Genomic DNA, 12,869 nt, shown 5'->3' on the forward strand with positions numbered 1-12,869 from the left:
TTACTTTGGATTTTTGTTAACTCATTCAAGGCATTTTAGATTATTGCATCATTGTGTTCTATCAGGACATTCAAGACTATTGCAATTCATTCAGAATATTCTATATTTTTGGATTTGTGATAAGATATTTAGGATTATTTGGAAATTAATTCACAATATTGTGTCTATTGCATTTTCACTTTCTATTGTAGGGAAATAAATTGCTTGTTGATTTTACTTAAATTGTTGGTTTAACTTTCTGTTACATATTTTAAGACTATATTCATAACACCCCAAATATATCAGCAGTGTCATATGTCCAACAAAATATAAATGTTGCAGAAGGGCTACAGTATCATATATGGAATAAAACCTGTTGGTATCCAGTGTGTATTCCAGTTTGAATCTTTCTGTTATTATCAATGTATTACTGCTTAATAGTATATCAACACAATAATGGCTATATTTGATGCTGATTAAAAGTTATATGAAAGTAGCTATAAAGAAACTTAAAAGAAACTCCAGAAAGATAATTCCTTCCAAATGAATGTAATGTACTACTAAAAATAAAAGGTAAAGTTGTAAAAATTCTCAAAAATAAAAGATAAAGGTAAAAAATATCAAATCCTTCAATGAGAGGGTAAAAATTTATTACAGGTATAAAAAACTGTATTTCCTCAAAATGTCCAAGATTTTCTCAGATGGAGATGATCATAAAGTTCCTTAACTAAGTTTGCGTTAGATAATTCTGTCTCACACTATGATATGATTGACAGTGTGTCTGTGTCAGTGAGCACTTGCAGTGTATGTAAGATTCAGATGTAGGATAGACTTATGAATCAATTACTGATTTTGTCTGTTAGCAAAACATTTTTCTGGTCTTATCAACTGAGACTAAAATACAATGTCATACAGGTTATTTTATAATGCATTCAGAGTACCATTTATATGATTCAGTAATGGGTGTCATTTTTCAGAATTTGTTTAGACATATCTTTCAGTGGCAATTATTCACTTTATTTGGATCATCAAACATCCATATTCCTTTGCAAGATCATTATTCATATACCAGGAAGTAGATATGGCAAAAGTCAATGTTAAAGTACATGGACATTTTTGGAAGAGGTTGATCTAAATGTGTGATCCACTACAAACAGGACAATGTCTGGCATGGTGATGATACATGGAAAGATTATTTCATGTTGAAAAAAAAAATCGTACTACCCTACATTGTTATGATTAGACCCAATGTGCTCTTTTCTTGACTCATTTTGTTACCTGGCCACCACTGTAAAAGTCCATAGCGATCAACAGTTTTTGTCTGTAAGTATCTTGATGACAGTTAAAGTGCAGAGCATTCAATAATCAGTAGAGAATAGACATAGACTAATTAAGACTTGAATAAAGTACACTTATCAGTCTTTGTCAAGTGACTTTTCCTCAGTCTGGTAAAATATGGAGAAAAAAGGCTTGAATGTTATAACACTTACCAGCCTTTGTTTGTCACAATGACATTTCCCGTCTAGTAAAGGGAGGAAAATCAAGATTTGAATATAGTATCATTTACCTGTCTTTATCAGTCAGATTGACATCTCCCCAACCCAGTAAAGTATGAAGAATAAAAATTTAAATATAGCATCACTTACTGACATTTTTAATCAGTGACATCCCCAGTCTAGTAAAGGGAGGAGGAATAAAGACTCTAATGATTTAACCAGCCCTTGTTAGACTTTTTTCCCTGGTCTGGTAAAATATGGAGAGTAAAGATTTCAATATAGTATCACTTGCCAGCTTTCGTTAGTCACAGTGATATTTCCTCAGGTGTCAGGTAAAGTAAGAATTGAATGTAGTATCACTTACTGACCTTTGTGAGTCAGAGTGATATTTCTCCTGTCAGGTAAAATAAGGAGAATAACTTAAATACAATATCACTAACTGGCCTTTGTCAATGACAGTGACATTTTCACTGTTGGTAAAGTTTAGGAGAATAAAGACTTGAATGTAGTATCACTTACTGACCGTCATCAGTTAGTGTGACATTTCCCCAGTCTTGTAAAGCTTAGGAAAATAAAGACTTGAATGTACTATCACTTACCGCCCTTTTTCAGCAAGAGTGATATTTCCCTAGCCTGGTTTAGTTAGGAGAAAAAAGACTTGAATGTAGTATCACTTACCGCCCTTTTTCAGTAAGAGTGATATTTCCCTAGCCTGGTTTAGTTAGGAGAATAAAGACTTGAATGTAGCATCACTTACCGCCCTTTTCAGTGAGAGTGACATTTGCGCGGTCTCATAAAGTTTAGGAGAATAAAGACTTGAACGATGCATTACTTACTGGCCTTCCTCCGTCAGTGTGACATTTCCCCAGTCTGGTAAAGTGTGCAGAATAAAGATGAACGGATCGTCTTCAGAATCAGTGGCCTCCATGGTGTGAAGTATGGTGCCTTAAATAGCAAACATTATTTACTGAAGTCAACAAAATCATGTACATTTAAATGCCTATTATAATGTCAACGTTCAAGAATTTTATAAAAAAATGCAGTATAAAATGATCAAATGGCCTGTATATATTATTCACTCCTAAAACATGAGCACTTATTACAGGATGTACCACCAAGCAATGTAGCCCCTTGTTCCCCCTCCCACAAAATTATGAGCTAATGAAAAGTTTGGGAATGGGACTATTTTCAAGTGTGGTCAATGCATTGATATTTAGTATATTATTTTCTTTCCTGGCAGAATTACACATCAAAGAAATCAATCAGTTTTAATAATTTTGTTTCCAACTTGTTTTGAATCCTAATTAACCCTTTACCTAATAGATTGTATGGCTTAGCCCTTCAATATACATGTAGCAAAGTTACCCAGTGCAGTGCTCTATAAATAGAACACCTGTTACCTATGCAACTCCATACACAAAGGCCTGCCTGTTATTTCTGTTAACACATTAACCCCTAGCAATGACTTAATGGGGCAGGAGGTAGTAGCCTACTGCCGAGCTCTGTAGCATCATGGTCATGCACGATACACTAAAGTGGGTGGTATTATAGAAAGGTAGACAGATGTAGCTCTACAATGATACCAAATAATCTGGAATATCTAGTTGCACTACACAATGCAGATTAAAAAAATCTCTTAATTTGGACCTGACTTTTTTTAACCCAAAATTCGCCCGTGGTCGGAATCTAATTTTGTGTCAGGATTTTAGACTTTTTGGTCTCAGATCTAAGGCAAACTGGTATGAACTGCAAACAGACAGATGAGCCTTTGCAAAAAGTAGGATAAGATGGGCATTTGGAATAAAGAGTGGTCTCCATACAAAAATAATGGTTCCGTTTAGCCAAAAAAAGAAAAAAGAAAAATAAAGAACTTCAACTTTTACCCTTCTGCTCATGCACGAGTCAAATAGCCAATGAAAAACGATGTTTCTAACACAACTAGGCAGTAATGTTATTGAAAGATGACTGGGGATTTGGTGTTTTCGAGTGTATTCAAAATAGCTTTCAAAATGTGTTTCCTACTTTGATTTTCAGACAAAAATGACAAAAAGCTCCAGGGGTTAATGTGTTAAGCAGTGTAGTGTATGTTATGTTTAACAGCAATTTTAACAGTTTTACAATTTTCGTACACATATATTATGTATGGAAAGATTTAAGAGTAAAATCATTATAGGTTTATACTTATTTTTCATGGAAGAATTTTTTACGACTGCTTTAAATTCTTGAGAGAATTTGTTCACCATCAAGTCAGTGAAGCCGTGTGACCAGCTGTAACTGCCATTTCTCATACTTGAAATTTACAAGTTCTTTGTTTGCGTCTACATCACTGAATCATCTGAATTTGATAATTTATAAAAACTAATTGCTGCCTACATCAATATCAGAGCCCTTACCCAAGATATTGAAGCTTTCATAGTTGTGATTCTAATCATGAAAACTTTGTAAGTACTGAATGAAATCTGTGACCTTCATTTTGGAGAGTGGAGATTATGAACCAGTTACCTTATAGAGCAGATATCGACCAGAGCATAAACAGTGACGTAATTGTCATTTGCAGAAATGAATGTAGTATTTAATAGGGGGTTTTCCCCGAAGGTGGCACTACAAAAACCGGCTTAAAATGGCTGATGTTTACAGCAGGCATCAGAAGGCACTTCCATGCAAATTGAGTAGAGGCGTCCAAAGGTGCTTGCATGAGGTAAAGTAAAGGTTAAGGCTAACATTCAGATTTGTTCTATAGAAGTATCTTACCCTCATCCTCAGTCATAATCATGATATTTGTGCTGATCAGTTCTGGAGGCTGGTTGGGAATGATGGCTGGAGCTGTCACGAGGGCAAACTGTGTTTCTCGGAAAAAGAAGGTGTCAGTGAGATTCGTTAATCCATCAAAAAGTGGAAGCTCTTGATTGTCGTACTCAGTGTTATTGGCCCAGGTGTCACATACCTGTAAGAAATATGTACAATTACAATTTACGATTCCAATTCTTTATATTTGGGCAAAAAAATATTGCACTGGGTTTAAAATTAGGGTAGTCAGATCTTTTATTTTTTTAGGGTCAGCAATGAGAAACAGGATTGGTCTGCTGACCGAAAAACATTTTTATAGTTTTGCCTTTGATCTTGTGGTACTTCAAGCAGCTTAAATCAGGAATAACCTAAATGGTAAATGTGTAAAATGCTTAGGTAAAAATTACAGGTTACCAAAATCGAATTTTCCTGCGTTTTACTTGCCTTCTCAAACACATGGTCTTAAGTATCAAATTTTTGGTAAAAAATGTCAAAAAAACACATTTAGAAACTCATTTAGAAAGCATTTATTAAGCTATTAGATATTACAAAATTAATGATGCAATTTTGCTATAGAACATAAATTCATGCCACCCCTCAAACGTGACCAGCAGCCAGCATATTAGTACAAATTGGAAAATGTTCCCCTCATGAGCCACTTTTTTTCTTCAAATGTATGTAGAACCAGTGATTCATATTGTAACGTAAGGTAAGTACATGTAATAAGATTATCTCTATCGTCGATACATGTCTCCCGATGTCAAGTTTCGATTACCGAAACAAGTGTTGACTAAAGTACATGTAACACTAAGATTAATATTATATTATTGTTTATGAAAGCTGACGTTTACAGGAAATGGGCCGTATAAGAGGGTGACCACTCTATATATATACATAAACATACACACAGTGTATTTATTAAGGGATTTGTTTATTCATCTTCTCTTTTGTTAAATGGTACATCAGCACAATAATAGCTATATCGTACCAATTAAAAGCAAAATTCTAAAATTGTAAAAATGAACAACTGTACAGAAACCTGTCACAATAAATGTAAGCATGAAGTACTTCAAGATAAACAAGAATAAACTTTAAGATTTTTAAATTCTGTTAAATGTATATAAAACAAAATAAAATATCATGGGAATGAATATAAAATCTTTAAAATATAGGATAAAAGTCATTTACATAAACCACATTCCCTCAGAAAGTCCAAAATTTTCTCAGGTGGTACATCATCATAATCATAAAGTTCCTTTAATGATGGAGTTTGCATAAAATCATAAAATACAATATAAAATACATTATACAGTGTATGCCACAAAAGCCAGGAAAAGCTTGGACTAGTTATAGCACAAGCTGGAATAACTTAGGAAGAATCTGGATTAGTTCTAGGAAAAGTCTGGACAGGTTCTAGGTCAAGCAGGACAAGCCAGGACTAATTCTAGGTCAAGTAAGGACAACCTGGAAGAGTTCAAAGTCAAGCTGGGACAACTTTGGAAAAACTAGGATTTATTCATAATCAAGCAGGGATCAGCTGGGAAAAGTCTGGATAAGGACTGGAACAAGCTAGAGAAAGACTGTAGTAGTTCTAGGTCAAGCTGAAAAAAGCTGGGAAAAGCCAGGAAATACCCCACATAGATAGCCAGAAAAGTCAGGACTTTGAGCTTTTACTAGCTTTTTCTAGGATTTTCCACATCAAAATCCCAAACATTTCCAGATCATATCAAAGCTTTTCATGTATTTTTTGTCCAAGCCAAGGATATTTCAGGTAATCCCAGGAATTGCCGATTGAGTTTCTGATGGGTACAGCCTTGATAAAGTGTGATATTCTGACCTTGACAGTGATTGATCCCTCTGTTTCATTATGAATCTCCGTGTCATTCTGGTACAGGCAAGTTCTACTGGAGATCTTCCACTGTTGTAATGCTGATAGGAAATAGAAAAGGAAAATGAGAATTAAGTTTAGCTTTGTAAGGAAAACTGCTTTATAAATATACTTTTCAGGATTAATTCTAATTTAACTGTTACATGACATTCCTCATTGTGACAAAACTGTATCATTTCCAGTTATCTTTCTCCAATAGTATGTAACTAAATTTTAATTGGTTTTTACTTTAATTTTTGGGTGGACTTTAAAAAAATCCACAATACTTTACAAGCAAAAACAAAAACACAGTCCTTTTGTGTTCAAAATCGAAGTTCTGAGAACAGTGATGGTGGGGAAGGCTGAAGTGACATTAATATACATTTATATCAATAGCTCTCTCTCTCTCTCTCTCTCTCTTTATATATTCATGGTCATTTTTACAAGTGTAAACATACAACACTGCTTTAAATAATCTTTATAACAAGTTTCTAAATCTTCTATTCTTCATGTATCAGTAGAGAACTTATCTGAACATTTGAAACATAATTTGAAAAATAACTGGATTTCATTTCATAAGCACTTTCTACTATTGCATACATGTAAAAGAGCAGAAAAGTCAGCTTAGGACAAATTGGGAGATTTTCCAAATTCGGTCTGGTATTTTGACTTCAAAAAAGGGAAGATTTTCAAAGAAAATGGTGAATTTTTAATTGCGGTACACAAATAAATTTTCTTATCCCAATGAGGATCCAAATCTTAGGTAACTGTGAGTAGTTTTTGTCTATTTGTAAGAAAACTTTTGTTAAAGTTTGAAGGCAGGGAATGTTTTTTTACTAGATTGGAAAAATGATTTGCTACCATGAATGGGAGATTATGTTCAGCTATAAAGTTGGCAAACAGTGACACCTCAACATGCATGATTCCATAAACATGGATCTTAGTGATTGTGTTTATGCTGTCGATTTTAACATGCTTTCACACATATGAGTCTCCCAGACAGGAGAGTTTTCCTCAAATGATGAATTTTAAAAGTTGTATTTTTTTCATTTTTTTCACACTTTGCTTCCACTGAAATATATTTATGTTAACACTGTCTGTGACCACATGACTGTAAAGTAAGGTGTGAAAAAAATGTAATATTTTTTTGTCAGTAATATTTTAATTTGCAATGGAGATTTCAGTGAGAGATGGGAGATACCCCTCATCATGGAAAGAAAACCCTCTCAGCCTGGAGGTTCAAATGTATGCTGTTTTTTCAACCATCACCATCAGTGAAACAATATCCATGAAAGATAAATTAGTCTAATTATTTACCCAAATCTCATTTGTCTCCCTTGACATAAAATTCTCTTTATTTTGTTACAACCTAAATTTAGTAAGACCATAAAGTTAGTATTGTTAGTAATACTATCTATATTAGGAAATATGAAATGGATAATATGACACTGATTTGCATGGAGGGATTGAAATCCCTCAAAGTCAAAAACAGTATACAAATTTTATAACAAGCTATTATAATATTACAAGAGTTTATGCTAGATTTAGAGACAAAGTGTAATAAATGGAAGTTATAACAATTGTAATTACTTGGATTCCAATGAACCAGTATAGTAATGCTGCCATTGTTTCCTGCATCAAAGTCATGTGGATACTTAACCAACAAAGGCCCTGGCATGGCAAGATGGCCAACAGGTACTACAGAAAATGAAACAGAGTAACCCTGGACTCTGAAATAAACAAAAACATTATTGCTGTATATTTAAAATTGTTAAACAGTCTAAATATCAGAGATCATGTAGTAAACATATTTCATTCCAATATAATGTATCAGTAGTTTTTGTTCTAAAATCAAAATGCTTCATGAAATTCACTTAGATCTATGATTATACCTTTTCAGTAGTAATCTCTCGACAGTGCCATTGAGCAATGTATCAGCTGGATTAACAACATAGGGGGTGAAGACCGTAGAAGAGTCAGACTGGTATACAGCGGATAATTCACTTGCTGTCAGTACAGTTACCAAAATGGACTGTCCATCTTCCATACCTGAAATACATAAGTGATCCTTTAAGACAACAGAGTTTAAAACTTTTTCTTTCGCCTCCACTATTATCACAAGATAAAATAACTTAACATTCAAGTTGTTAATATATATAATGTACCTTTCTTTCATCAATTATATCAATGAAAACAATTTACTGGTAATGATTTACTGAATCACATTAAATACAAGTAAATCAATAACAATGGACCTATGGTTAAAATGTGATCAGGAAGAATCAGCTTTGGTAAATGAAAAATGAATAAAGCAAAATCTGTTCATTTTTTTTAAAGGAACAAATGATATGCTTTACATAAGTACAGTACACTATAGAATACTGACTCAAAGTGTGCTATGTGGTCTGTGATTTGTGAACTCTTCATGTGTTTTCCTTCCTATCATGATAGAAAATTCAGAAAATACAAGCACATACAAAATGCACATAACATAATGATACAATTTATAATTGTTAAGCATATTTAATTTGTATTGTATGTTTTTTTTTTTTTCTCCATGATTATATATTATGCATAATTGTATTTTGGACTTGACTATGTCCAAAATCAAGTGCATGTTGTACCTGACCAGTAACATGTTTTGTGGACAACAGAATACATCGCTAATATTTTTCCTATGATTGTGTATTAAGTATTCAGATTATTAATAATGTAAACCTGTTTATCTTTGAGTCTGAAATATTGATATTCCCATATAGAATAACCTGGTTTGCCTGATGTTTAGCACCTTTTTATTTTAAGACTATCTGCATATCGTCACACTTCAGGCCACTGGTACATTAGCACTTTCAAGACTACAGGCACATCAACACTTTCAGTGCTTACTCTTATTTTAAACACCAATGGTAGTTAATTTGAATTTTATTCATCAAGACTGGTGATAAAAAGTTGCTGGACTATTTGGGATTTAATGTGCAATACTGTACATTCTATTTAAATTTTCACTTTGTATTTTAGAGAAAAATTATTTGCTGAACTTTATAAAACTGATTTGCTTTTACTCTTTTCTATTACTTAGTTTAAGACAACAGAGTTGGAATATAATATAAAAGCAGTCATATTAGTTTATAACAATATCTTGACATGGTAACTAAAAATGAATTGGTATAACTATGTGACCGGTTTCCAATTTTGACAATTACATCTCAAAATCATGGTATTACTTGTATTTAAACAATTCCAATGATATAATCCGTATACAAGTATACAAGTTGATTTGGAGTATAACAGAAAGCCCAGACATCTAAGTCAAAATGTACTGACTTATAGTCAGAAAATATAAACACTAATGACCATAATTTAATCCTTTATAAATATGATGGCATAGTGCTGAAGTAATGTGAACATCTGTTACGATTAACTATTAAAAGGTTTGCATTGTTTCTTTATCTTTTGTGAAAATCCACATAACACTGATAAAAAATCATAATAACCCATTTTAAGGGGCTTAAGTGTAAAGGTCATGTACATTGTTTGTCCTTCAAATTAATTTCTGATGCCTAGATCTTTGTCCATGTTATTAATACTATTATGTGATAACTGGTTTCCAGACTTGATTGCCATTGTTAAAGGGTTGTGTTTGCTGCTATTTTGTATGTTACAAAGATTTCAAGTCATATACTAAACCAGTTACACACTTTGTTTATTGAGTTACTCCATTTATGTTGTTAATGAATAAGGTTTTTATTATTATCTCCAACTAAACATTTTCTGTTTCTGGATGAATTCATTATTTCTTTTGTCCTTACATATCAACATATAAACGATGAGTCAAATTTTCTGATACAGTTATTACCTCCAAATGTCTAATCAAAACTGGTACAGTTTTTAGTACAATTGATCAACGATACACCAATACCTTGATAACATAGGAAGAACAATGTTAAGAACCTCCAATGATAAAGAGAAAAATTCTAACACTGAAGGAAAGCATTAATGTAACTACAAGTGAATTTAACAGACGGACAGGATAAATAAATATTACCTTAGTTAATTCATCTGCTAATAAATGTACCTGTCAGCTTCAAATACAAATGTGAATGTTTTATGATAGATGTATATTTATACTGCTATAACAAAATTTCAGTATTTTAATAAGAACTATGAATAAAGAATATAATACATACACAGTGACTGGGTATTTTTCCTTTCTAAACAGTGTTGAATTTTGACCTTAGAAACTGAATCTTTGCATAAGCCTGTTGTAAAAGACCATTTGTCTTGAGAGACCGCTTTTTGTTGGCAAAAGGGGTGGTCCCTCATAACAGGTTTTACTGTACTTACCAGAAGGTGTTGTAATTGTTAAACCACTAAATGATGCAGCTCTCTTCTTTCTTGATGAAGGCAATGACACCACTGCAGAAATTTCAGTTCCATTTTTAGATGTAAAAAGTTGACTTCCATCACTTTCAATCACCACAATCCCAGACAGTTGGTATGTGCATCGCATTGCATAGTTACAAATTCTAATGTAGACAAACATTGTTCTTCCTGGTTCCATATGGAATACATTGCCTTCACTGCCTGCATACTTAGGATCTGAGAAATTGTTGGTAGGTACAAGTTCTGATATCCTGTATGCCTTAATACCATTTATCGTGACATATCCATCCACAATGGCAGCTTCACCAGACTGGTTTGTTGCCACCCAAATGCAGGGCACAATATCCTCACGAGTTTCATCTGTATCACCACTACCAGCACACAGGTCTGAAATGAATTACAGTTACAAATCAGTGACAAACTGTATGCAGAGACAAATTTTGCATTGATTTTCAGACCTTTACTCTAATGGGCCTAACATTACTCACCTTGCCGCCATTTGCCTAATGGCCAAATGCAGGAGTAGTAAGTCAAAATATCTATGCCAATATCATGATTTCTGTAAAACTTTCATCTAGTGCTGTTTAAGTCATATCTTATCAAAACAACTATTTTAAGAGATTTCTCAATTTTTCTGCATTTTCATCCATGCTTGATGGACTATAATTTTTGCCCAACATTGAAAGGTCTTTCTTTTAGGATGCTTTCTGTCAAAATTGGTCAGATTCCAGCATTCCAGTCTCATTGTTGTAGCTGGGTATGAATGTATTAAGGTTTAACAGCACAATAATGGCTATATGGTGTCAATTAAAAGAAAACTTCTCAAAGTGTAAATATAACAAATGGCATAAACAATTTAGGAAGATAAACCCTTTCAAATAAACATACACACATTCTCTCAAAAGTCTTGATTTTGTTTTGTAGTACATTAATTTTCATGATAAAGTTCAACGATTGAGTTCATTCTAAAAAGCATCTGTCTTACAACCTGGAATCAATACACTCAACAAGAATCTGTGCCACTGTCAGTAGACATTGGCACAGTAAACTCTGGTCAAGGTTCATCCATGAGGAGGTATGCACAGGTCAGGTATGAGTGTCCTATGTGCCTGGCACAATACATCTCATCCCTTTTCTAAAATTTGTTCTACATATGGTATCACACTCTTCAATGATACCTGTGATTTTCTGAAGTTTGTTTGGGGAGTGTTCATTCCACACAATCTGCCAAGTGTACAGACCATGCTGATTCAGTATGTAGAATCTTCCATGTGAAAATAGGTGACTGCAACACAGCTTTTGGCTGCTTTATCTGGTCTGGCAAAACCTTTAATACCAATGTGAATAGGTAGTGCACTATTTTGTTTGTATAAATCAGAACACTGATTTGGCCAGAATATTTTCAAGGATAGATCCCTGTGGTTTTAAGTTTTAAGTAAAGATATTATTTGCAATCTATCAATCAAGTAAGAAGCAAAACAGTTTCAGGGAGTTCACATCAATTGAATATTAGTAGAATGAATAACAATGGACAGAGTCCTGTGGTAATCCCCAACTGATATTTTTACTTTCAGAACATTGACCATTTAAATATAATATTAATTGTGGAGTACCACAGGGCTCTATCCTTGGACCTCTGTTATTCATTCTATTTATCAACGATTTACCTCTTAAGATTGGAACTTCAATTTCTTCCACTGACCTCTATGCAGTGATACTACACTGTCTGAGATGGGTAAAACTCAATTGGTACTTGAAAATAACTTATAAGATGCTCTCAACAGACTTCAAGATGGTGCAAGGAAAACAGTATGATCATAAATAGAGAAAAAACGAAAGCCCTACTAATTACAACAGAACAGAAATGAGCAAGGCTAGATAGCGACACACTCCAGGTTCTTTTTGACAATGTGAGCCTCAATATGACCTCTCAAGATAGAATTCTTGGTGTATTTGTAGATATCAATCTTACTTGGTCTATTCACACTAAACATGTTTCAAAAAAGGGTAATTCTTATCTTTGACTACTGAGGAAAATCAAAACATACATTCCCCTTCAGTTTATGGTCATCTTTTATAAAAGTTATATTCAGCCATATCTGGACTACTGTAATGTAATTTGGGGTAAATACCTCTAATTCAAACATAACACTTTTAAGAGTCCTAAAGAGAGCTTGCCATTTAATTCTAGATCAATGTATAGACAATTTTCAAAATGCAATGAATAATATAAAGGTTTTAACAATACATGAAAGAATATTTCTTAGAAAGGCCAAATTGATGTATAAAGTATCCAGAAAAGCCATTCCTTTCTATCTAAGCAAATCTTTCACCAAAGTGGCGCTGATGGTACTCCA

The 12,869-nt window shown here is 33.3% G+C and overlaps 1 protein-coding gene across 1 annotated transcript in view; it reads right to left on the minus strand.

The window, feature by feature from the left end:
* LOC149782250 (uncharacterized) overlaps positions 1-12,869 on the minus strand; it is a 300,926-nt gene that overhangs the window by 12,458 nt on the left and 275,599 nt on the right. Inside the window, exons 109-114 of the mRNA XM_089935100.1 lie at positions 10,474-10,899; positions 8,022-8,178; positions 7,720-7,859; positions 6,100-6,191; positions 4,227-4,419; positions 2,312-2,420 (exon numbers count right to left, since the gene is read on the minus strand). Of these exons, the coding sequence (XP_089791226.1) occupies positions 2,312-2,420; positions 4,227-4,419; positions 6,100-6,191; positions 7,720-7,859; positions 8,022-8,178; positions 10,474-10,899 (1,117 nt within the window). The remainder of the gene's footprint in view (positions 1-2,311; positions 2,421-4,226; positions 4,420-6,099; positions 6,192-7,719; positions 7,860-8,021; positions 8,179-10,473; positions 10,900-12,869) is intronic.

This window comes from Sinohyriopsis cumingii, chromosome 15, assembly GCF_028554795.1.
Source record: "Sinohyriopsis cumingii isolate HCF-2022 chromosome 15, ASM2855479v2, whole genome shotgun sequence".
Lineage (NCBI taxonomy): Eukaryota > Metazoa > Mollusca > Bivalvia > Unionida > Unionidae > Sinohyriopsis > Sinohyriopsis cumingii.